At 38.1% G+C, this 27532-nt stretch overlaps 1 protein-coding gene across 1 annotated transcript in view; it reads left to right on the forward strand.

Moving 5' to 3' along the window:
* LOC140483206 (serine/arginine-rich splicing factor 7-like) overlaps nucleotides 1–21939 on the forward strand; it is a 28537-nt gene extending 6598 nt beyond the window's left edge. Inside the window, exons 2-9 of the mRNA XM_072581280.1 lie at nucleotides 6237–6417; nucleotides 10445–10621; nucleotides 11543–11617; nucleotides 11706–11783; nucleotides 14283–14336; nucleotides 16720–16767; nucleotides 17762–17797; nucleotides 21535–21939. Of these exons, the coding sequence (XP_072437381.1) occupies nucleotides 6237–6417; nucleotides 10445–10621; nucleotides 11543–11617; nucleotides 11706–11783; nucleotides 14283–14336; nucleotides 16720–16767; nucleotides 17762–17797; nucleotides 21535–21589 (704 nt within the window). The 3' untranslated portion in view covers nucleotides 21590–21939. The remainder of the gene's footprint in view (nucleotides 1–6236; nucleotides 6418–10444; nucleotides 10622–11542; nucleotides 11618–11705; nucleotides 11784–14282; nucleotides 14337–16719; nucleotides 16768–17761; nucleotides 17798–21534) is intronic.
* Nucleotides 21940–27532: the final 5593 nt, after the last annotated feature.

Consider the following 27532-nt stretch of genomic DNA (forward strand, 5'->3'; position numbering starts at 1 on the left):
GAAAATGGCAAGTGTTGCATCTCTTGTGCTAGCATGAGAAGCTACTGTAGGGAAGTATGTGGGTTTTAAGAGTGAATGAGAAGTGGATGAGAATGTCAAAAAGAGACTGATCAATTTGGAATTGTAAAAGTGCAGGCAGGGAAAATGAGTTTGATTTAAGGTTGCCAACTTATAGATATATTATGATGTCATGGAATCAATGTCCTGTGGCACAATTGTTCAAGCTGATCCACTGGGCTGAGGGGACAGTCAAAAAACCCAGGCACCTGCTGAACTGGGTACAGCCCTTTATAAACAATTGCTTCTAAATCCTCAGCTCAGACCCCAGTTACTGTACTTTCCCATACATATGGGTTCCTGAAAAACAATCTCTTAAGCAGGCATTGATCAACTGCCTTGGGTTTTAGTCTCAAACCAGTGCAATGCTTCCTCCTGTTTGTTGCATTAGCAGATATGGCATTGTAATGAATGTAAAGCAGCTAGGAGGTTTCCTCTAACAGACAAATTTTTGTAAAGTATGCTGTTCTCCACAGCTATATGGGAGTATTAATATATGATGGTAGGAATGGGTGTGAATGTGTTACATGTACATGACCCATGTCTGGTTCTGGTGCATTTAAGTCATCACATTGGCAAAAATACTGTCTGATTGCTATTATACAATGAATAATAAGCTTTTGACTATTGTGTATATTAATTTATTTTCTTAAAATATCACAGATTGCTTTCAATTGCCACATGCTGATTCTAGGAGATTCTGGGCTATTCCACATGATTTGGTCGTATCATACTGGACTTGGTGGAAATGGCAGAGGATGATGCCCTGCTTCCTTTAATGACTGCATTCCATTTTCCCAGTCTTATGGTGGAACCTAATTTGATGGTGCAACCTTCTTTATCAATGCTTCTGACATTTTTTTCTCAACTATGGATTCTCGTCCAGCATAGTTGTTGGGGGTCTCCAAACGGACTGTTCCCTGCATGCACCTTTGTGCACTCCTCAGTTATCCTAATACCCATGTCATTCCATGCAGCAAATATTGATGTAAGCGTATTATGTGTCCATTGCGTCAATTTTCTTGAACTTTCAATTTTAATCTGTATTTGCAGTTTATAATGTGTTTTCCTCTTTGAGGAGATGACAGGCTGAGTGACCACTTTGCAGACAATCCATTAAGTCTGCCAGCATGACCCCAGTTTCTGGTTGTTTGTCACTTTGATTCTTGACCTCACTCCCATGGCAATCTTTCTGTCCATAGCCTTCTCCAACACTGGCTTAATGATCAACATGTTTCCTTTTGATTTGGCTCTGCAGCCTCTGAACTCACCAAGTTATTTTGGATCATAACCTCTCCGTTCTTTTTCTTTCTTTCATTTTATTTGTTGGTCTTATTTGTTTCTTTATTCATTTGTATTGCATTCAAATGATTTTTATCGTTCAATTGGACTTAATTTTGTTCCTTTTATCGGTCTCCATTCATCAACCCTTTAAGAAGATTTCTCTTAAGCTCTGTTTACAAAAATAAGGTATCGTCTATTTCAAGAAAATCTGTTACACTTCACCCTACCATGGAACTTGTCTTTTGTTCTTCTACCACCTCCCTTCTTTTGCTGTTGTAAAAACTCTTTTGTAGATTTTTTTCTATTCTGGTGAAAGGTAACTTACCTTTGTGCGTTCTCTTTCTTTCTCTGTCGCTCTCTCTCTCTATACACCACCTGACCCTGCCCAGTTTGCTGAGCTTTTCCAGCAGTTTTGTTTTTATATTAAATTAGGATTTCAATCGCTTCACTGAGAGAAGCGTGTATGATGTGGGGCACTTGCACCGGTATGGGCAAAATAAGTTGTTTGATTAGAAAATATCTGAAACATGTTTAGAGATGTTATTACAACCCTAGAGAACTTTTGGGATTTTAACTGAGCTGTCCTGGTCCTGGGACACTACCACTGTACAACAGAGCCTTCCAAGAAATTACCTTGGAATATTTTTTAATTAACCTGTTCATGGTTATTATTACACCACCCTAAAAATAGTTGGGTGTTGAGCCTGGGTATCTGGCTGAAAGGTTGGAACTGTGCCACAAGAGCCCCCCCTAAAATTGTATTGGCCTCCATTTTAATCAACTAAGTAGAGGATAGAGAAAATTGATGAAGGAACAACTGGGAGGATTCAAGTAGAGTACTTGCAAAGCAGTTAGAAGTATAAAGAATGTAGAGAAGAGTAATGATTGAGATTAAAAAATGTAAAGTGTGTCTGGAAGAGATGTCCAAGAGTTTAACAAGTTTCATATCATTCCTGAGATGAGGCCTTCGGCAAGCCAGCATTTATTGTCTATTGTTAGTTTTATTTGAGAATGTGGTGCCAAGTTGCCATCTTCAACTACTGCAATTTTTGTTAAGATACAGCCCCAGTGCTTCTAGGAAAGGAGGTCAAGGATTTTGTTCCGGTGTCAGTGAAGGAACAGTAATATCCCCTCCAAGTCAGGCAGTTGGCCTCCCGTGCATCAGCTGCCTTGTCCTGCTAAATGATAGGGGTTATCATTTTGGAAGATGCTGTGAAAGGAGGCTTGATGAATTGCTATGGTCATTTAGTAAGTAGTGTACACTGCTAATGCTGCAGGAATAGATATTAAAAGGGGTGAGGTGGCTGCTTTGTACTATATTTGAATGTTGTTGGTGGTGCATTTATCGAGGCAAGTGGAGAGTATTCCATCATACTCCTTTTTTTTAATTAGGAGAAAGTGAGGACTGGAGATCTGAGTCTCGAGTCTGGTGCTGGAAAAGCACAGCAGGTCAGGCAGCATCCGAGGAGCAGGAGAATCGAAGTTTCGGGCATAAGTACTTCATCAGGAATTTCCTGATTAAGGGCTTGTGCCCAAAATGTCGATTCTTCTGCTGCTCAGCTGCTGCCTGACCTGCTGTGCTTTTCTAGCACCACACTCTTGACTCCATTTTTTTTAATGCCTTATGGATGGTGGTGAGGCATTGGGACTTAACTTGCTACACAATCAATGAAGAATTACTTGCTGCAGAAGTCACATTACCTGATTTGCTCTTGTATCAATAGTATTCATATAGCTGGTCCAGTTCAGTATATTGTTAATGGTAACTCCCACAATGTTGGTAGTGGGGATTCATTAGTGGGTGGTCATTCCATTAAACCTCAAGTGGTAATGGTTAGATGGGATTGACAGATGTCTTTAATTATTCTCTTTCCACATTGTGAATTTTGTATTTTTGATTTTAAATGTATAACCTGTCTTAAAGAATTAATATGCTTTTAATATCCTACAATAGTGAGCTGTATGCAAGCTGATGTTGGGAAATATATTTGTGGCAGAAATTTGTATATCATGAGACAGGTTGTCAGAATGAAGAAAATGCAACCTACTAGTTTAAATCCACTCTACCAAATCATTCTCTGTATTACTTTTGAAGTTGCATACTAATGTGGCCTTTGAGACCTTTCCTGATGTGTAGGAGAAAGTGAGGACTGCGGATGCTGGAGATCAGAGCTGAAAATGTGTTGCTGGAAAAGCGCAGCAGGTCAGGCAGCATCCAAGGAGCAGGAGAATCGACGTTTCGGGCATAAGCCCTTCTTCAGGATTCCTGAAGAAGGGCTTATGCCCGAAACGTCGATTCTCCTGCTCCTTGGATGCTGCCTGACCTGCTGCGCTTTTCCAGCAACACATTTTTCAGCTTTCCTAATGTGTGTCAATTTCAGCTATTTACTCTTTCGAAATTGCTTTTAGCTCTGGTTCTCCCCATTTTTTGATATCCTCTTTTTCAATCTCTGGTTGCTGGCTCAGGATTACAGTGATGCATGTCCAGTCTGTTCATCCCCGCACCACTAACAACCACGACAGAAAAATGTGTTTGTGTCCATTTGGGCATGCAAAACACTGCAACATTTGGGATGAGACCTTGTTTGACAACATTATCTTACTAGGTCTATCATCTATTTGAAAAAGTGTTGAGGGTTGTCCCTGTCCTTCTAAATTAGTTAATGTAGGTGTGTGTGTGGATGACAGTCTCAGCAGAGAAAAAAATTAGGAAATTACAAAACAGGTAAATAAACTGAATACAGAAATGGGTCTTGGGTATTGAATTTTGTTCTGGGGCCAACTTATTAAGAATAACAGTATATAGACTTATAGCCTATCCACATGGTTGATTTGTTAAAATAACCAATTGTATTAGTTTTGTATTTGCAACAACAAACACATCTTTGAATTTCTCTCAGTTAATCAAAATTCAGATGATACTTTTGAAGCACCTTGTTTAGTGAATGAACGTAGAGAGTACTGAATTATCGTTAATTATGTGCAGTCAGTTCATTTAGTACTTGTGATTGAGTTGTATAATAATTTTTGCCATATTTTAGTCAGTCCTTTTGATATATTTTGTTCACACTTGTATATATGTGGATGTATTTCAATGTTTTTCCCCTTACTACAGAAGATGGTGACCATACTACGACTTAGTACAATAAATTCCATAATGTAGACATTGTCCACCAGTGTTAGTTACTTAAAAACTTGCAGGTTTAATGCCCAGTGTTCCCTTTGCATTTGCTGAGCAGCCCTTTTCTGTATATTTTAATTTTTTTTTAGTAATGGTTAAGAGAGGAACGTTGATAACTTATCAGATTGGTTCTTTGGTTGTGCCATGTATCTTTGTACTTAATTGTACATAGGTTGCCCAATTACTGAAATGTGTTTTAGATTAGATTACATTATAGTGTGGAAACAGGCCCTTCGGCCCAACAAGTTCACACCAACCCGCCGAAGCGTAACCTACTCATACCCCTACATTTACCCCTTACCTAACACTACAGGCAATTTAGCATGGCCAATTCACCTGACCTGCACATCTTTTGGACTGTGGGAGGAAACCGGAGCACCCGGAGGAAACCCACGCAGATACAGGGAGAACATGCAAACTCCACACAGTCAGTCACCTGAGGTGGGAATTGGTCTCGGGCGCTGTGAGGCAGCAGTGCTAACCACTGTGCCACCGTGGCGCCCACCTAATTGGCATATCTGTTTTCTTAATTTCTGTAACAAAATGTCCAAATAACTATGTACTCAAATTCAGAAGTAGAGTTTGAACTCAAAACTTGGCTGAGAGGTGAATGCTGACAACTTAGCCACATTGACAGTTTCTGATCAAAGTATGTTAAATGATTAACATGTACAAGTTACAACCAATGAATCATTTCTATTACCAACCACATAGCCATATTTATCACTGGCCTGCTGGTGTTAACTATCGACCTACATTATTGCTCAAGTTTTTTAAATTACTTTCCTTCACGTTCATAATTCTTTTACCCTGTGTCTTTCGTTCACTTGTAGTCTCTTGTATTTGGAATATTAGCTCTTCATATGTGCAAGCGAAAGAAATACTTGTCTTAAAGTCTATGCTCTTTTCTATTTTTATTTTCAACTTTTATTTCTAGCCCTTACTAATCAATCCTCATCAATTCCACTACAGTCTGCAGTCAGTTCATCATGCAGTATTTTTCTTTTCCATTCCACATTGAGTCAGTGGCATAAAAACAGTATGTTGACAATACAGGAGAGATAAGGCAACATTTGTGGAAAGAGAAATAATTAATGTTTCAGATTAATCATGGATCTTTAAAAAATTGTTTCGTTGTGCACAGACATAACCATACTTTGGATATTTCCTGCATTTTCACTTTTATTCAAGATTTCCAGCAATCACAATATTTTACTGTGTGACTAAAATTCTGGTTCCAAATGAGTCTGCTGCCAAACATTCCCATCGTATCTGCACTTCTCAAGCAATTTTCCCCACTGTCATAAATTTGTTGATCTTGAACATAGGTATTTTGCCATGATGTTGCACTTCACGTGCCTCCATAACAAATAATTTTTGCATTCATTAACAGAGAACCTTCTTTAAAAATTGTGTAGAGATTTTTCACTTCATGTTAAGTCGGAGTACTGTGGAATAGAGTCCTTTATTGCCTTTTAATAGATGTCTTTGTATGCTAAACATTTCTGTTCTTCGATAAGAGATTCATTTTTATCACTTGAGATTTTCTCCCTTTCCTGTTTCTCTTAGTGCAGTAAGGTTTATGTTTTTTTAAGTATGTACCTAAAGTACACAGTCCAATAGTTATCAGATAGTTAAGTGTTGTATATTTAAAGTAGTTTTTATTTAGTGTTTTATTTCGTAGACTAATGATGTCTGATGTGCATCTCAACAGAAACCAAGGTCTATGTAGGTAACTTGGGAACAGGTGCCGGTAAAGGGGAACTAGAGCGTGCATTCAGCTACTACGGACCACTGAGGACAGTCTGGATAGCACGGAATCCCCCTGGTTTTGCTTTTGTGGAGTTTGAGGAGCCTCGAGATGCTGAAGATGCTGTTCGTGGTTTGGATGGCAAGTAAGTAAACTTTAAAGGGGATCTATACCCCCTTGGTAAAGTCACTGCTTTCATTATTACTTGCTGATCTTTCGAATTACTTAAATGAATGTTTTCAGCTGTTTTTTAAAAATCTGCTCAGAGCACAGTTGTTTGGTTGTGAAGGTACTAAAGGGCAGGTTTGTTTCCTTAAAAGTAGTGATAGTAATAATAGTGAATGTGCAACCTTTCCTATAATATTAATGTCAATATGCAGGAACTTTCAGTATTTAGGAACATGGTGGGCATTGTGTGCTCTGATCAGGAAAAAAACAACATCTGAGGATCATTCACTGTACTTTAAATGAGGGTATGAATAATGAAAGGACTGACTTTATCATTTGGATTTAGCTCCCCTTTAAATATGGGCAGTTGTCAGTGAGTGACAAATGTATAAAATTGTTGTATATATGTGTGTGTGACTGTTGTGCTTGGTATCCATACATTTTTTTTATTTATTACAATAAATACAATAGTGTATGGATAAAAAAACTATGACAGCTGCCATTACTGTAACCAAACCTGTATGAAACACTCGTGTGGTCTGACACCTGTGGAAATGATAAATTGTTTCCACAGTTGTCATGTCATTCACCAGCATACCAGTGCTATTTTCCCATCAGAGAGCCTGTCCAGTAACTGAATCTGTGTATCATTGTTTTTCTGTTTTTTTTAGGTATTATCTGCCAGTCAGATTCTAACCAGTTAAGAGCCTTGTTTGACTGATTTTACTGCTTAGCTTATTCTGCCAGTTTCTCCTTGTGTACTAAGCATTCAGTGGTTAGAAGGAATGGAGGTACTTGCTCCTAAATGTCTGTCAATACTGCACTGTAATCTTCCCATTTGCAGGAGTATCTAAATCCAGTATAGGCAGTCTAGAGTATAAATCTGTGTTGTTGATTAAAGGGTCCCAGACTTCTTTTGCCAATGCCTCCCCTTTTAGAAATTTGTATGAGCTCAACCTTTTGAGCAACAGTTGGGGGAATAATTAGTATGAAACCAGCAACATCAAACCATAATGGTCTTTTGATTGTGTATGATTTCAATTGAAGTTAACAAAATAAAGAAGAACATGAAGTCAACTGGGGTGTTTGATATTGACTCTGGCATTATTGACAAATAAGTACTTCCCTACCCCTGTCTTTTTGCTTGGAGGATTTTGTTTTCTCAGCACAATTAATATTGATTCAGACTGCAATATAAATTGCACTGACCTTGTATTATACAACTAAATAAGTCAAACGTAAAACAATCCTTCGTGATTTGCCTTATCTCAATTCGGATGAATTTATTGCAGTGGCATAATTTGAAAATTAATGCTTAATACTGAAAAAAATCTTAATTCTCACATACTTTGAAATAACACAAGCAAATAATAAATAGGCTAATAGGGGCATTGGATTTGAAGTGAGATTCAGCATTGATCAAAAGGCAAAACTTGAAAATTTTCTGAAAACAAAATGATGGATATGTTTTTTAAGATATGATGCCAGTCAGAAATTTACTACAGAATCCTGTTTTGATCCCAGACAGAATACTTCAGAATTATATCTTTAACCGAGGTTTCACATTTCTCAGTCCATAACAGCAGAAGGCAATATTAGGAATATGGCTCATAGGCAGCTTTGAAAAGACCGATCCCAGCATATCATGCTGTTTCAGTAGTACCTGATCAACTTTAATTAGTACAACTTTTATGATAAAGAAATCAGCATGAATTCAAACATCTTGTGATGTGATTGCCTTATGCCATGTTACATGTTTTACACTCTTCCTTTGAATTTCAACTTCAATCTGCTCAATTTCTTAACAGTTTAAAGTAATTTATATTTTCTGAAGTGCCTCCTGTCTGCGAGGTTGTATTGGTGGCTCACCCTTCAGCCAGCCTGTGGTCATTGCTCCCATCCCCTGGCATCTTTGTCTGCCTAGGGAACTGCTGCTGCAAATAGCTTGACTGTCATATCCTTTTAATTTCAGGCTGCCTATACTTGAAGATACATTTACCCATTTGTTCGTCTCAACGAACCTTGGGTTCCCCTTGCCAGTTTCATTGCCGGGATCTGTCCCTATGCTTGTGCTAATGCTCCCTTCTGAATATTTTTGAGATACTTTAAAAGTGATTCCTTTTGGATTTTTGTTTCGTATGGAAAAGTGCTTTTGGCTTCACTTGTCCCAATCCCTTTATTGTATGCCAGAGATTTAGAACCTGTGTTCGAACTAGAAGTTTGAACATAATTTGGGCTTTAATGAAGCACTTTGGCACACTGTCCAATTCTTCTATCCTTTTCAATTTTTAATGGGTTCTGTTGTGGAGTTGAGGACTTCCTTTATTGCTCACTGAAATACATTTGAACTATGGCTAAGATATTGTAAGTTTAATGTTGCATCATAGTTTGGTTGATATTTGAAATATCATCCAGTTGTTTGTTGCAAGAAGAGTTTCGTATGGCCAACTAAAGTATGTAAGAGTGCTCTCAGCACTCTTTATACATTTATTTAAAAATGACCACTTGAGTATTATATGCTGTGGAGGGAAGTGAAATAGTTTTTGATTTGCACTTTGGGAGAGATTAATTCTCCTGCGACTTTGTCGCTCATGAATTGTTAACTTTGACAGTGGGCAAATTGTATTTCTTGCTTTTTATCCAGTATCTTTGGTCAGCTGACATTAATAGGCTATTTAAAATTTCTCTAAATAATAGTTCTGATCTGTGGTTCCAGATATTCCACAGGAGCAGAGGTCCAAATAACTGCCCCAACTCCAGTTTCAAAATAAAACTTTGATATGCGCTTACAAGGCTTTGGCTTGACTTTTTGTCTCCTTTTTGCCTTTTCCCTTTCACAGAGAAAGTAAAGATAACCCGTTTTTACTAAAATGTGATAAATGCCATAAAAATCATTTTACTTAAAGTAAAAATAATAATGAATTTGCGTAGATGCACAAGTGTTGGCATCAGTCCCAGTTAAACTTTTGTAATGGTAATCTCATTTCCTTTCATTAAAATGAATTCTCCTGTATTCTGTCACAGCTTTATTGGTGTCTAATTTTTTTATCTGACTACTTTTCATGATTCTCGCTTTCCTTTCATACTCCAAACTTCAAATTAAGTCAGACACCTGAGTCAATAGATAATACATTGCCACACTGGACCTTCTGTTTAAAAAGTAGAGGCACAGAGTACCTTTTTAAGACACCATGTTTTGCTAACTTGTGAACTGAAGTTTGACTTTTTTTGCTGTAAACGTAACTGCTCAAAGTGTTAAAATTTAATTTTCATTTAAGTGGATGGAGTTACTGTGCGACTCTCTGCTCAGTTAAATGGTGCAGTGCCTTTAACCTTACAAATACTGTTGATTTGCTTCTGTTTTGCGTTAATTTTGTGTGTTTTTGATCTGTCTCAGCTGTGATACTGTTTTTTTCCAGTCTAGTGTCAAGAAAGGTAGGTACTGTTTGTCGTCTCCTCTTCCCTTGCCATGTACTTTTCCTCCTTACCCTCCCCATTCAAATTGTTTTTGATTTTGATTGGTTTGGATTTTATCCTTTAGGATGTCGGGAGACCTTTTTTTAGATTTTGGTCAGATCTTCAACTGCCTTTCCTGCTATTCTTCCCATATCAGACAGGTTTGCTTATGCAAATGTTGCCAAGCGACTTTTAATGTGACGAGCTTCATCGTAAGTTTATATTTCCATATTTGGCCTTTCATGCATTGGTGATCTAATGTTCACCTCCCTCTTGTAGGAGAAAACTTGAACAGGGGTAAAAAGGAATCTGAATAATCTGATTTATTGATATGTTATAATAGGTGTTGAAACTATAGAAATTGCAGAGGTCCAAACAATTTGCATTTAACTGTATGCATCATAAGGTGAGGGACAGGTTATGCTGTTGAAGCCTTCAAGTGCCAGCCATTTCATAGAGATAGTATTGTTTTAGTTACATCTTTTTAACTGATGCTTTATGATGGATTGTCTTTGGCTTTATGTAAACACTAATTTCTTTAACTTAAGGGTAATTTGCGGCTCACGTGTTCGAGTGGAATTATCAACAGGAATGCCACGCCGCTCACGCTTTGAGCGGCCACCAGCACGCCGACCCTTTGACCCAAATGATCGGTGTTATGAATGTGGAGAAAAGGGTCATTATGCTTATGATTGTCATCGCTATAGCCGACGCAGAAGGAGCAGGTATGAGTTGCCAATCTCTATGACTTCTAATATTGCTTTAAAAATTTAAATTTAAGTATATTTAAGCAACTTTATTTTAAACTGAATAAAGAAATGCAATATTTATCATTTTTGCTTTATAATTAAGTGATAATCAGGCCTTGTGGCAATTTTTGCTTGACTTTTTGAGTTTCACTGTGAATGTTTTGAATATTAATGATCCACCTGGTCCAAACCTTTCAGGTTTCTTCGTTTGAGTCAGTCACCGCGATTCAGAATGTCGTGAGCCTCATGATATCAGGCTAAGGCATCTAGCAAATCCAACAGTTTTGATGCGCCTAGAGCATACGGTGATTGGCATGAGGCCAGATCCCCTCGAGAACCTGCTACAACTAGCTTCACCTTAAGATTCTTTTGAGGGCAGAAAATGTTTGAGAATGAGACAAGGTGATCGCCGTTATGCTGTAAATTGGCTTTCAATTGGGCCCCTTTCTAGAGGAACGCCAGATTGACCGCATTCCCTCGTAGACAAACCATCCTGCGTCAATCAAGCCTCACTTTGGCTCATTTGGCTGTCAGTTTGATCGTCGTTAGATTGAAGAACATCTAGATGCTGCGATGGTCTGATAGATACTTCTAGATCGCCTAGATCTGCTAGACCTTGGTCCAAAGAGAGGGTCGACTGACCTGCAAACTTGCAAGGTTTACTTTACGTACCACTTACAAAGTGTTTTTACAATGCACAGAATACTAAAAACTATGTAAAACTTTTAACTGAATCTACGTTATGTAGATTTAATCTAAAAAATAGGGCCCCACGTTGTCTTCAAACTGACAAATGCATACTATATTGTAGCAATCTTGTTTTGACTCCAGCAGAGGTATTCCAAGATTTTAAATCTGAATTGTTAAATTTAATACTGCATTCTTCTGTTAAACCAGGTCTAGGACTAGATCACGTTCACGCTCACGGGGAAGAAGGTATACCCGTTCACACAGCCGTAGCCGTGGCAGAAGGTATATCTTTGATTATCAGGTTAAGATTTGAGAAGTGAAGCCTTCACTTTCTAGATATCCATTTAAAAATGACCAATTTTTAAATTAGGTCCAGGTCTTTTTCTCCTCGGAGGTCCAGGTCTTTCTCTCCAAGAAGGTCTCGGTCATTCTCTCCTAAAAGGTCCAGGTGAGTGAACATTTTTCGTTTTCTTCCTTTTTCCAGTTGAAGTCAGTTTTTGAAATATATGATAGTACAAATTGTGTTTTTTTTTCCCCATAAGTGCAATCACTGGGATTTAAGCATATGTACTTTGTTGCCTGATGAATGTTTGAGAAACTTGATTTGCAATGAAAGAACTTATTTGTTAGTGCGACACTGAGAAGCTGCCATTATAAGAAATAAGTAATTTGGTGCTGCAAACTTTGAGTTTTATACAAATAATCTTTCTCTTAATTTGCATGCATGTAGATGACAGCATTTTGGTCAATATAGTCATTTACTATCAATCTACCTTTACATTTGGGCAAATTGTAACCTATTTTTACTTAATCTTTTTGACTGTTACCAGGCTACTTCCTTTCTTTGTGTCTTAAGCTTCAGCTTATGACCACCTTTACTGTGGGCTTTTGACTTATTGGGTTTTTCTTCAAGATGAAGCATGGAAATGCTGTTTGGATGTTATAGTTTCCATGTGCCAAATGGAAAGATACTGTTGAAATGGAACTATTTGATGTAATATTAGAATTTTTATTTGTTGTTCATGGGATGTGGATGTCACTGGGTCAGCCAGCACTTTTTTACCCAGAGGGCAGTTAAGTGGCAACCACATTACTGTCGGTCTCGAGTCATGTAATAAGGGCAGCGGAATTCCTTCCTGAAAGAATATTAATGAACCAATCAGCAATGGTTTCATGGTCTTCATTAGAGTCCTAATTCCATGTTTTTATTGGATTTGAATTCCACCATCTGCATGGCAAGATTCAAACCAGAATCCCCAGACATTGATTAGGGTCTCTGGATTAACAGTCTGGTGATAATATTGCTAGGCCATTGCCTCCCTTTTTAACTGGTTCTGTAAATGTTCTTTCTAGGAAGCTCTTGGTTTTCATTTGATAGTGTTAGTAGTTGGTAATCTTAGCTGCAGACTTCATTCTGTCTTTCTCAGGTACATCATTCTTAAGAATTTATTTTAAGTCTTCTGGCTTTATTATGGTTTTGTTGACTTATGACACCTGATGTGAATCTTTCTCAGTTATTCTGGACACTGCAATGAAGCAATACAGTTTACCCAGAACATTGAATGGTGCGCAAGTGCTACATCTGGGGAAACAAAAGCAAAATGTCCTAATGCTGCCACTTTGCTATTGAGTTTGTATGAAAATGATGTTGACATTGCCAGCCTAACTGAGCAATGCTGACTTTTAATATTTTTGATGGCATGTCGTATGGAGCCTCACTTGTATTTTAGAGGGATGATATAAGGTAATTTGCATATATTATCTGCTAGTACAGCCCAAAATCTGTAGCTTTTTATCTCAACCATCTCGAGCAGAATTGGTGTTTGTAGACTGATATGAAGCTGATTGTCATCTAATGCACGTGATTATGTAGGTGCTCATTTCTGCAAATCCCTTACTATAATCTTGTAATGTGAAGTTGATGTAATTACAGCATACAAATGCATTATTGCCCTTATCAGCTTCTGGGAATTGTAAGAGATTAGATGTGTACAAATTATCTGTCTACTAAACTTGCTTTATTGATAGCTTACAGAATTTTGAATGTGGCACCCTTTGTAAACAAGAGAATTGGTATTTACTGGGATTCTTGTCTGACCACAAACATTATCCTATTATATAAAGTTTTCTTTAATGCATTATCCCTGCAAACACTTGGAGACATTGGCATCATGGTAGTGTCACTGGGCTAGTAATTCAAAATCAAGGGACGAAATTCGAATCCCACCAAAGGAGATGGTGAAATTTCTATTGAAATATTGGACAAAAAGCTTGTCTAGTGGCAAACATGTAATAACTGTTGATTGTCATTTAAAGCCCATTGGGATCGCAACTGTCCTTTAGGAAAGGAAATATGCCATCCATACCTTGTCTGGCCTAGTTGTGACTCCAGACCCACAGCATTATGATTGACTCTTAACTACCCTCTGCGCAGTTGGAGGTAGGCAATAAATGCTGGCCTGGCTCGTAACCCCCTCGTTCCATGAAAAAGATTTAAACTAGGAGCTATGTTATATGTTTCAACAGATTTTAGAATAGTTAGTGATTCGGTTTTCATAAACTCCAGAAAACGATTGGCTGTCCCCAGTAGAAATGAGTCAGAAATTTCCTCTGCAGCAAACCTTTAAACTGTTGAAAATTGTCTTTTTTTTATGCTTGCAAAATGATAACAATACGCGATTTATTTTTAAGCTTATTCTCAGCTAGGTTCTTTCCAGGAAAGATTGAGTTCTTTAAAATGCAAACTAAATTGCATAATTTCCTCACTGCTCATAGAAATTATTGTATTGGCACTGCCTTGCTGGAGTTGACTTGACTTGAATTTCTTTATGGGTGACATGTAGATGCTTGAAGTGTTTTTTTTCCCCAATGTGCCCTGTGAATATTTCCTAGTAGCCTACTTTTCCTATATCACCAAAAGGGTCAATGCTTTTGTTTCTCTTCATAGGTCTAGATCAAGGTCACGGTCCAGATCCAGGTCTCTGTCGAGACAGAGAAGCAGGTTAGTTTAGTTTTCTCCCTCCATTCTAATAATTGACAGGTGCACATTTGATAAGTTGTCAATTACGTAGGGGCTGTGTCAGATACAGTTGAGTCGAATATGATGCCTAGTTAAAGTAAAATTTAGAAGCCTATTTGAAGAAAGCTGTTTCAACTGTGCCCTCTAAACCATGACCTTTCGTATTACGAAGGATAAAGGTAGTAAATACCTGGAAGAAGAACTAGGAACAATTCAACCCCTCAAATCTGCTCCGCCATTCCATATGATTATGGGTGATCTTATCTTGGTCTCAAATTCAATTTACTGCCTCCTCCCTATAATCTTTCTACTGTTACTATTTTTAAAATCTTTCTCTTGCATGTATTTATATATATGGTATCAGCCACATTCTGGGGAAGTGAATTCCAGAGATTCATGATCCTTTGAGAGAAGTAGTTTCTCATCACCTATTTTAAATTGCTATCCCTTATCCGAAAGCTATGACCTCTTGTTATTGATTGCCTCACAAGAGGAAACATCCTCTACATCTATGTTGTCCGTCCCCTTTGGTGTCTTACATTCCTCAATAAGATCTTTCATTCTTAAATTCTAGACAACGTTGGCGTAAACTGTTCAATCTCTTTTCATAAGACTAACAATTGATCTCTGGTATCAATCTAGTGAATCACCTCTGAACTGTCTGCAAAGCCTCCCTTAAGAACATGAAGACTCTGCACTGTACTCAAAGCGTGGCCTCACTAATGCTTTGTACAGTTATGGCAACGCTTCCATACTTTCATACTCTATTACTTTCACAATGAATACCAAAATTCCACTTGCCTTTCTTATTCCCTGCCATACCTCATCCAGTTTCAGTGATTCAGGTACAAAAACACCCAGATCCCTCTGCACTGAAGTACTGTGAAGTTTCTCTCTTATTTAGTCAGTAGGGTTACCTTTCAGTTCCACTGACCACAAAGGCTGACCTCACACTTATGTTATACTCCATCTACCAAATTTTGACCCATTCACAAAATCTATCCATATCCATTGTTAAATTTCTTGTTTCTTTATTGCAATTTAATTTCCGACTAATTTGTGTCGTCTGCAAATTTGGTTTGTCTGCATGTCTATGTCTGCATTCAAGTCATTAATGTAGATTGTAAATAGTTGGGGCTTGAGGTCTAAACCCTGTGGTGCCCCACTAGTTATATGCTGCCAACCAGAAAAAGGCCCATTTATCCTAACACTACTTTCTGTTGGTTAGCTAATTTTCTGTCCAAGCTAATAAATTATCCCTAACCCCATGTGACCTTATCTTGTGTAATAACCTATTGTGTGGCACCTTATCAAATGCCTTCTAAAAGACCAGATATAATATACGTGTTGGATTATCTACTTCACTTGTTAAAATGTTTGAAGAACTCTAGCAACTTATTCAAACACTATTTACCCTCCATGAAACCACGCTGACTCTACTAGATTGTGTTATGACTTGCCAGGTGTCCTGTTATTAGTTCCGTGATAATGAATTCTAACAATTTCCCATTGACAGATATTCAACTAACTGGTCTGTTGTCTCATACTTTCTGCCTGCCTCCCTTTTTGAATAAGGGTCTTTATAATAGCAGTTTCACAATCCACTGGAACCTCTCCTACACCCAGGGAATTTTAAAGTATTATAATCAATGGATCCACTATCTCTGTCGCTTTCTTTTAAGACCTAGGTTGTAGGCCATCAGGCCCTGGGGATTTGTCTGTCTTAAAACTTAATCGTTTGTTCAATATATTTTCCCTACTGATTATTCTAAGTTCCTCCTTTTCTATAACCTTGGCATTATTCTTCAAGCAGGCAGCAATTACATTAGTTATTGGGAGGAACTTTCTACCAATTTTTCAAAATGTTAACAACTTGTCCATCAAGCTGCACCACATTTTGGATCACAAATCTTAATGTGAGGCAGAGCAGTGGCAGAGAAGGAAAGGAGATCACTCCTGCTCTTGGGATTATGGGATACCCTGTTCTATGTGCCCAAAGATCTCTGGGTCAAGAATTGGCTTGTTTAGTCATATGAAGACCTGTGGCATAAACTCTTGGTCCTAAGTAGATGCCATCCTCGAGTCAAGACAGAGCTGATGAAGAATGGGAGCTTACGAGAGAGCATCAGCAGGTTCTACAGTATAAAGTATCTTGTCCAAAAAATATAGAGACAAAGATTGTATGACATGAGTTGGTGCTGCAATAAGCAATTACATTAAAAGCACAAAGAGAATAACTCTGTTGGCTTGCTATTGAGAGACTTGCATAGATGTGAAATAATTTATTCACAAGTGGGGAATATGTTTAATCTGAAGGTAATACATTTTGTTGCTGTCAGCTAGCACCTTTATTTTGTTTTAATAGGTCTCTATCTCCCTTAAGAAGATCCCAGTCTGGATCACCGGTTCGAAGGTGAGGAAACTAAATAAAACTCTTTTAAAACATTTAAGTTTTCCTAATGTTTGCCCTCCAATATTAGTTTACAAATGGGGCTTCTGATGCTTCAGGGTTTTCCATAACTACATACAAGATAGTTGACTTGCTCCCAACTATCTAAAAGTAAAGTTGAGCCAGTTGGTGATAGCTGTGCAAAATTAGTATGGATAACTGTTTATCTGTCATTTCAGGGATTCTACTATTAAAGTACTGTTAACATAGCTGTGATCGGATGTCTTGCATTCTAGTCATTGCATGCTAAAATACACAAATGCTTTTCTGTGTTATGGGAGCCAAATGAGTATTGTTTTATCGGTGCGGCCTGAATTTGAATTACGCCCAAACTGGTCATTTGAGTTTTTGATTAAGTCAGCTTGGTCATTCTGAACCCTTGTACTACACAATTGCCCACCAATTAGTGAAGTTGGTTAATACAGAAAATTTGAAAAAAGGCGATATTATTATTTTGAGATTATTCTGTTGTTCAGGTAAATTAGAGAGAGTTTCACTCTGCAGTTTTCTTTGTGGTGCCTGATGGGGTATGATGCTACCCAGCTCCTCTCAAATAATAATCTTCAACGTTGGTGAAAAGAGAAATGTTCTTGTACCTTTTTCGTATTGCATTCATCAATTGAAATACCAGAATGCCAAATTTTAAACAATCTCAACAGTTTATAGTTTAGGAGAAAAGGGTTGGCTGATGTGCGGTTATGGTGAAAGCAATAGGGAATTAGGTTGCTCACACTTCCAGATAATTCAAAAAGTGTGCAGGACTTGAACAGTATTTTGTTTGCAGGGAAACTGTGTAAAGTGTGCAGTGTCGTTTCTCGCAAGTGTAAATAAAGTAGGTTATAAGAGCAACGCATTATCTTAAATTTATTGAGTGTAACTATTAGTATATTCTGAATTATTCTGTATGTGATTGATCTGGATGGTTTGCTAACCTTTGTACTTTCATTTCTTAAAACAGTCGCTCAAAGTCAAGATCACTTTCACCAAAGCGAAGGTAAGGAATTATTTTCTAAGTAACACTTTATGCTCCATTGCCATACAGTCTGACTTTGGTTTGGGGCACAAAAGATTAGGTCAATCAAAAAGGTGACAATTTTAAAGTGGAAATACTGTCTGAAGGAGGAGAATTTCCAACATAATTGAAGATTGCCATTTTCTGTAATTTTGCATTGATTATAATGATCTGTGCTGATGAGAATCCTCCACTAGATGGAGCATGGTTAAATTAACAGTAATGAGAGGTATTGCATTTTCCTTTGTTAAACAAACAAACAACTTAAAACAAATTAAAGATTTGTGAATTAGGAATTTACAGTACATGTGGTATTGTATTTCAATTTTGATGGTACAACTATAATTTTTAGTCTCTACAAGAACCTAAGTTCAATTTTACCATTCCGTCACTGAAGTTGCAATTTTCAGTAACGTAATCCTGAATTTGATGGCTCCCTGTATCTAAGATCCTATCTGTCAAATTAGGCACAGCCTTAATCCATGATATTTAGATAAAAATTGTTAAAGGTGTGTATGCTACGTTAAATAGGATAGATTACTTTAAAGGATGTTATTACTTGAAGATATCCACAATTAACAATTGAAATATTGTGTACAGTAGATTCACCTGCCATACTTATTAGACGTTTTCATGAAAGTAATTTATTAAAGTGAATGAAATAATGTTGTTTCATGCCAGATACCCTTACGTAAATGAAAGATTTCACTTTAAAAATACAGCTTCTAAATTACTTTGTTCTCAATGAACAGCAATTATTTGGGATGGGAGGTTTCAAACACATGGCATTGTCAAATTCCTAGATGGCATATAGCGTAACACAGAGTGTGATATTTTGTCGGATTCAAATGAAGAAGACACTGCATACAAATTCTATACTCTTGCTTAACTCACTATTTGAGATGGAGCATAATATAGAAAAATGAGAGTTTGTCCACTTTGGCAGGAAGGATGGAAAAGTAGACAATTATGTAAATGGAGAGACTGCAGAAAGCTGCAAGATAGCTACAGAGAGATTAGGGAAACATTATATAAATCACAAAAGACAAGCATACAAGTTCAGGTAATATGGAAGGCAAAATAAATCTTTATTCCAAATAGAATAGAGTACAAAAAGAGGGAAGTCTTGTTAAAACTGCAAAACATCGATTCAACAAGAATTGGAATAGTTTTGGCCCCTTTTCTCAGGAAAGATTGGAGGCAGTCCAGAGACAGTAGGTTATGTTGATCCCAGGTATGGAGAGATTGTCTTATGAAGAGAATGAGTAGGTTGGGCCTGTACACATTGGAGTTTAGAAGAATGAGAGGCAACCTTGTTGAAGCATAAGGATTCTTAGGGACTTAAGGTGGATGCTGGGAGATTGCTTCCTCTTGTGGGAGAGTCTAGGACCAGAGGACATAGGGTAATAAATCTGTGAAATACATTTACTGTAGAAGCTGGGTTATTCAGTATATTTGAGGCAACATAGAGGGTTATGAGGAAAAGAAGGGAAGTGGAGTTAAGGATCAACAGATCAACCGTGATCTCATTGAGCAACAGAGCAGACTCTGTGGGCTGAATGTTATAGATGGGATGATGTTTCAGTACAGAGGGATGTAGATGTCCCCGAAAATGAAATATTTTAAAAAGTCAGTGTACAAATACACAAGTAGTTAGGAAGGCAGAAAATATGTTGGCCTTTAAAGCAGAGGGATTTGAATATAAAAGTAGGGAAGTCTTATTACAATTGTGCAGGGCATTAATAAAACAACAACTGTGGTACTGTACAGTGTTTTAGTGGTCTTAAGGATTTGAGGCAGTTCAGAGAAAGTTCACTAGATTGATTCTTGGGATAAAGGGGTTGCTCAACAAGGATGGTATTCAGGAGAATGAGAGCTGTTTACTCCTTTTTTTTAGATTAGATTACCTACAGTGTAGAAACAGGCCCTTCAGCCCAACAGGTCCACACCGATCCTCCGAAGAGCAACCCATCCAGACCCTATGGGCAATTTAGCATGGCCAATTCACCTAACCTGCACATTTTTGGACTGTGGGAGGAAACCCACGCAGACATGGGGAGAATGTGCAAACTCCACACAAACAGTTGCCTGAGGCGGGAATTGAACCCGGGTCTCTGGCACTGTGAGGCAGCAGTGCTAACCACTGTGCCACCACGCCGCCCATATGTAGTTTGATGGGGACAATCTAGAACTGGGGGCACAGTTTCAAAATAAGATGTCTCACTTAAGCTGGAGATGAGGAATTTCTTCAGGACTGTTAACCTTTGGAATTCTCTTCCCAGGTAAGCAGTGGAGACGGTCATTGAATATATTTGAGGCTATGTTACATTTTTGATTGGACATTAAGGGTTATTAATGCCTAGTTATGGGGGGGCAGGCAGGACGGTAGAGTTGACACCTCAGTCAGATTTGTCAAAATTTTATTTAATGGCTTTTTCCAATTGTGTTTCAGCTATAGAAACATATTATAGCTCCTAGTTCCAGAGGAAGTGGTGGAAGCTAGTACAGATGCAGCATTTAAAAGGCATTTGGATGGGTATATGAATGCGAAGGGTTTGGAGGGATATGGACAGGTGGGACTAGATTGGGTTGGGATATCTGGTAGGCATGGACAGGTTGGACTGAAGGGTCTGACTCTGTCATTTTTGCAATTTGGCCTTCAGTGCAACTTAATAATAATAATGATGCAACTGATTAAATTCCAACTTCATTCATAAAATATTATCACCTAATAAGTGAGTTTGGCAAAAACCTTGTGACAAGATCCATAACTGTTTTGTTGGTCAGTGTTATGGCCCAAACCAGACCCCCTCAAAACATTTCAAGAAAGTAGCCTGTACCCTAACTTTGCTAGTTGATTTAAGCAGGTGTAATGTGGATATTCCAGTGTGATGCAGCTGTCCCAACCACTTAGCTTTAAACAAAACAATTTATTTGCAAATTACTGAATGAAATGCAATCAAAAGAGAGCAAAAATGAAGAATGCACTGCCAGCAGTGGTAGTAGAGTCAGATACATTAGGGACATTTAAGTGACTTTTGGATATGCACGTGGAAGATAGTATAATGAAGGGTATGTCAGTTTGTTTGATCTGAGTAGGATAAAAGATCAACACAACATTGAGGGCCAAAGGGCCTGTACTTTGCTGTATTGTTCTATGTTAACAACCTGTCTGAAAACCCAACAGACTATCCCAACTTAATGATGCTGTTACAAATACTTCCCATGAACACCCCTTGGCACAAAAGGAAAAGTCTAACATATGAGAGTCCTCCAGGAGAGATGTCAGAGAGAGGGAGGATCGGCATGGACCTGCATCTTTGGATCCAGCAGCTTCATAACTCTGCTAGCCAAAACTAAACCAAACCAGATAAAAGCTGAACTGGGAGAACTGGCCACTCCCCTTTCATTGTGCAAGTATTTTTGTTTAATGTGAAACATTTTTCCTGAGACCGTGTCCATTATAATCAAACTGGCCCAAAAGCTCTCCAAAACGAGACCCCCTGAAGTCTGTGTTTAGGAATCCTCTGGGAGGAAAAAAAACCCAAGGACAACATAACCTTGTTAAAGGAACAGCATCATCAGAGTTAATAAACCAGTGAGTTTTACTCTGAGAATAAGCTGAAGGAAATTGAGTCACATGAAATAAAGATGTAAAAATCAAATTAATTTTTCTAATTTTTAAATTTAATGTGATGAATTTTATTTTTCTCTTGCAGTCGTACACCATCTGAAAACTCTCGTAGAAGTGCAAGTCCTGACCGAAATGACTAAGTTGCAAAGCAGAACTTTAGAATGAATGTTTTTTGTTTACATTCTTTGAAGTTGTATGGGAATCTTGATTCTTTGTGGGATTTTGATTTGATTTTAAATGTAAGGGCTTATTTCTAAATTAATTTTTCATGCTTCCTTTCCCCCTTTGTGGAAAACATTTGGCGCGGGTAGGCCTGATTTTTTTTAAAGAATACACATCTTAGAGTAGATACTAAATCTAGTAATCTGCATTTATTTTCCTGCATAACTGTGTTGTATTCTTTTGTTCTAATATCAGATTCCTCTCAGACCTGTTGAAGTGTATTACATTTTTGTATCTGGAAATAGAAATAAATAAATTGTCCTGAGAATTGTGACTTTCTCTAAATTTGCATGCATTGGTCAGAGACCTTTTATGTTCGGACAAACCTACTGGTTGTACAGGTAGTTTTATAATGCAATGGTTGTGTTCTTGTGCAACCCTCTGTTCTAGAAAAATCACACTTTGCCAACACCAAGTGCTGTTTCTAATGTAACTGCGTAATAGCTAAAAAGTTTTAAGAGTTTGCACTTGAGAGACATTGTTCCCAATTCATCAATTTCATTACAGTGAATTCACATTAACAAAATGCGCATGATAGCAGAACAACCTGTAATTCTTTGGCGTTGCTCAGGCTGGTCAAATTTCAGAATAGTGGGCCGTGGAATGTTTGATCAGGGAATATTGTGAATTTGATCTCAAATTACTGTAGCAGGAGCTTCTTGGACCATGCTTGAGGCAATATGGTAATTAGGCTCCTGAATTACAAATCAAGTCCCAACACAACAGCAGGGGACCTAAATCCAGTGGCTTTTTTTTCTTGATTATCAGCCATGATGAATGTGAAACTGACTATTTCCTGCATGTAAAAGCAAATCCAGCTTAATGATTTACATGAGTAGTTATTTTAGCTGTCCTGCAGCAACATAGTTGACTCTCTTCTTAATTGCCATCTGAATTGATCTAATAAGCAACTCAGTTGCATAGGGCTAGTCTTGCCAACAACACCTGAATTGTATGAAATAATGAGGACCAGTGGGATGGGAATGAACAGCAACCTTGGAATTTGAAAACCTTAAGAGATTCTGATTCAGGGGACATGCTATTTTGTGGCTTGAGAGCAAAGGAGAACTGAGAACAGTATGAAGAAGAACCTTCTGGGTTTCAGCAATAATGTGAGCAAGGGTGAGGAATTTAGAACTGCAGTCTGGAAGTATTGGCAGTTGCTAGGATATTCTAATATGGAGAAGGAAAATAGAATCCAGCTTCACTTTGTGAATTAGCAAGACTGGGGTGAATAGGATTGAAATTGGTCTCACTGTTTCTCAAACCATCTACCCTTGAGCCTTCTCCCCAAACAAATCTAACAAATCCTTTTGTGCTAAAAAATATTAAACCCATAACTGCTACAATCATCTGATATAACTTGGTTAAAAGAATTGAGTACAAATTTAAAATTAATGAATAAAACTTCAGGGCTAGAAGTCTTTGAAAAAAAACTGGAAAATTTATTGAACTTCAATATAATTGCTGTCCTCTAGCCTAACAATTTTCTGTAAAGGTGTTGTTACAAATTAGTTATTTATACTTTCCTGTAAACTGTACCTAAGTTTCAAGGGTCAATAATTAGAGGGCACAAATTTTAGATAATTGGCTGAAGAACCAGAAAATGAAGGGGAGAAGATCAGCTGTGCCTTATGATTTGGAAAGCACGGCAGAAGTAGATTCAACACTTTTTTCAAAAAGGAATCGAATACGAACTTGAATTTTTCGGGGCTAATTTTGTGATTTGATTAATATAAATAGATACAAATTTTAGATACTGTTTGACTGGGCTTTTGGTAAGAATTGCTGATATGTGAAGAACTGTGATTGCACGACAATGGCATGCCTTAGACGAGATGCACATAATAGATGCAGTATCATGAAGAGTGAATGAGGGCAGTGGACAGACACTTGTCATATGTGACTCCATGTTGCCCCATGTCAGAGTCCAGGATATCTCAACAGCTACAGGAGTAAGCAAGGGCATTTTGAGTGGGGAAGGGCTGAACAATAGAGGTAATGGTCTGTGTTGGAAACAATAACAGGAAATGAGGTCTTACATGTGGACCTGTAGTAAATTGAAAAAGCAGGATTCTAAAGGTAGTAATCATAGGATTGCTCCTTATACCCACAGTAGTGAGTCTCGGAATAGAGCATTAGAGCAGATGAATTTGTGGCTGGAGAGACTGTGGGGAGGGTTTAAGATTTCTGAGGCATTGGGAGCAGTGGGAACTACTAGGATGGGTAACAGTTGAACAGGAATGGGGCCAATACCTTGGCAGTGAGGTTTGTTAATGCTATTGCAGTGCTTGTAAACTACTGTATATTAAATGGGATTCCTACAATTAAAGGGCAGAGAAGTTGACGTGTTTTTGTAAGTTGAAATGGTCTAGATAGGGTGAATTTAGCAAGATTGTTGGAATAGCTTTAATGCAAGAAGCCTGAGGAATAAGATGTCACATGCAGGCAGCAGTATGATGTCATCTGAGACTTGGCTGAAAGTTCAGCAGGATTGTCAGTTCAATATTCCTGGATATTGAATATCGAGCTGAGAGAGAGTAGGGTATTGCAATATTTATTGGAGAACCGATTAAAGTAATGAGGAGAGATGATTGATGTCTTGGAAAGATTCTCAAATGAGGCCATGTGGGTAGAAGTAAAATAAATCATAAGGGGCTATCTGTGGTGGTGTGTACTATAGATGCCAAAACAGAAGGGATAGAGGATGAAATTTCATAAAGTGTAAGAATAATAAGGATGGAATGCTGAAATATTAAAGAAATTAATTTTGAGAAGAGATACTAGGGTTTAGCAGCCTTAAAAATTGATAAAGCTGGATGCCCAGGTGCGATGTCTTCCAGGATGTTAAGGAAGGCAAGAGAGGAAATAAGAGAGGCCCTGGCAGTAATTTTCAATTGCCCTCTGACCACTGTTGAGGTGCTATTTTTTTAAAAAGGCAGGAAGGAATAGCCCAGGAGGTGACAGGCCAGGCCAATTAGTCTAACCTCAGTGGATAGGGAACTTATTAGAACGTTCTGAGGGATATATCTGTACTTGCAGAGACATGAGTTAATCAAGGTAGTCAAGGATTTGTTAAAGGATGGTCAATTCTATCAGATTCAATTAAATATTTTGAGATTGCCAGGTGTGTTAATGAAGACAATGCATTTGATGTGATTTATATGGACTTCAGCAAAGTTTTTGATAAGGTCTGTGTGAGCAGACTGGTCAAGAAAGTAAAAATCCATGGGATCCAAGAGAGAATAGTTCATTAAATCCAGAACTGGCTGAGTGTCAGGAAGCATAGGATGATTGTAGACAAATATGACTGGAAATCTGATTTGAGCAAGGTGCTAGGGCCCTTGCTGTTCGTGGTGTACATTAATGATTTGGACTTAAATGTAGGGGTATGACCAAGAAGTCATTTGATGATATGAAAATTGACAGTGATAAATAGCATAAATGGGGCTGGTTAGTTTACAGAGCAGTGACAAATGAAATTCAGCCTGGAACAAAATGAGGTAATGCAGATAGAGCGGGCTAACAAGGCGAGGAATTACACTGTGAATGGTAGGACCCTGGCAAAGTGCTGAAAACCAGAGGGATCTTGGTGTGCATATCTACAGTTCCTTGAAAGTAGCATGGCACTTCAATAAAGTTATGAAGCAGATATATGGAATATTTGCCTGTATTAGCCAAGGCATACATTACAAGAGTAAAGAAATATCCCTCTAAACCCTTCCTATTCATGTATCCATCCAGATGCCTTTTAAATGCTGTAATTTTACCAGCCTCCTCCACTACTTCTGGTAGCTCATGCCATACACACTACCCTTTGTATGAAAAACTATGCAGAAGCAATAACTGAAAAATGTTTTAAGAAACTAAAGATCTGTATAATGTCTGTGGTTCAATAATCTGGTGTAACCATCCAGAAATTTATATTTCACGTTGGTTTTCTCAACTCATAGGTGTGTTGAGATCTAGCATGTTGTTATGTGTTGACTGTTGTCCTCATGCCCTTTTACATCTTCCCATTATCTGAGTGTATGTTTACATGTACACTGTGCACAACTAAAATGTTGTACAGTTTCCTAAGTTGGCTTGTTTCTCCTCCATGTTCCACAAGATATTGCAACTTTGTAGGATCTAGGTTTACTGCATTCTTTAGGTACCCTTAATCTCTATGGCTACGCATATACCCTATGCAAGGTGTATGTTTGTCATTTTAAACTGGATTAGACAGGTATATCTGTACTCATGCACTTCTTCCATTGTAGCTTGTTTCTTGAGAGGTTTGAAATATATTGCTGAGAACTTGGACAGATTATGACTTGACTGATTGTTCTAACTTACTGTCCAAACTTGGGCTTACCATCACCAGCACACATTGTTCCAGAGGTGTAACATAGCAATATGAAAATCTTTTTTGTCACTTTGACGGTGTGAACATTCATTTGGCCAGACTGTTAGATCTGAGTTAACATGGCGAGGCTGTTATGTGGCTTCTGCTTGCTATCTTATGGCCCATTGTCAGATGTGATTCTCGTTGTGGACTAGACAAACCATACATTGAATCCATTGTGTCTACCACCGATGCACTTGAAGTGTCCTTTAACTATCTAACAATTATAAGTTAGTAAAAGTTGTCAGTCGCTAGCAGAAAATCATCACCATGTACAGGAATAAATCTATACGATTTGCAACCAAGAGCTTATGAGGAGGTAGGACTCATAAACTGCATTTATTTCAATGCAAGAGGCCTAGCAGGAAGGTTGATGAACTCAGGGCATGGTTAGGAACATGGGACCAGGTTATCATAGCAATTAGAGACATGGCTCAGATGGACAGGACTGGCAGTTTGAATAGGAAGGGTTTAGAGGGATATGGGTCAGGCGCTGGCAAATGGGACTAGATTAATTTAGCATATCTGGTCACTATGGATGAGTTGGATCAAAGGGCCTGTTTCTGTGCTATATATCTCTGTGACATTATCTGTGATTTAGAAATTGTTTGTGCTGTTATCAGTGACTCTTGTATTCCTTGCTGACTTCGCAGGACAGCCATCTCATTCGCTCTATGTCGATGCCCTTAATATAGCTGTGACACAGATGGCTTTTTATCTGCCTTTAAAACATATGATTCTTTGGATACCTAGTTCATGTTAATGTCTGGCACCTCTTAACATGTCAGACAACCCTTCTGTTTTTTTTAAATAACTATATTAGATAGAATTAGTGTAGACTATCTCTAAAAGGGCATCATAACAAATATCAATATTTCAAGCAGAATTTACAGATTGAAATCTGTATAATCTCCTGGGGTAGTGAGATGGTGCACTCGAGCTCCTGTGGCAGCCTTGCATCATGGAAGGCCTGAAGTGTAACCAGGGACACCTGGTTTCGGGTGTAACCATAGAGGAGAGGCAGGCACAGTGATCCCCTCCATAATCCACTGCCCGACCTGTTCATTACTGCCTTGCCCAAACCCAAGAGCAAAGATGGTAAGAGGTCTGATGCACCAGGTGTCTAAAGATTGGGACCATGGGGCTAAAGTGCAAGCAAAAGTTTAAAAGCAAAGCCTTTAGAAACCAGAAGATATAAACTCCAGTCCGTATTCGTAGATGCCTTGTGGGTTCTTTGGTTATAGCAACAATTCCAGGCAAACAGAATCCATGAACCAACTTAATCTATGGTTGCATGGGACTGCTGTCTGCACACCCTTAATCCAAGATCCCTTATGATAAGGGGGTGGATTCCTGCATAATGACCTGTCAATCAGGGACCTTCACCACTACTTTTAGGCAAAAATGGAAGGACACATAAGGTATTTCCTTAAGGTTTGGGGCACAGATTCCCAAGAGACATTTTGGAGACAAT

Source organism: Chiloscyllium punctatum, chromosome 11, assembly GCF_047496795.1.
Source record: "Chiloscyllium punctatum isolate Juve2018m chromosome 11, sChiPun1.3, whole genome shotgun sequence".
Lineage (NCBI taxonomy): Eukaryota > Metazoa > Chordata > Chondrichthyes > Orectolobiformes > Hemiscylliidae > Chiloscyllium > Chiloscyllium punctatum.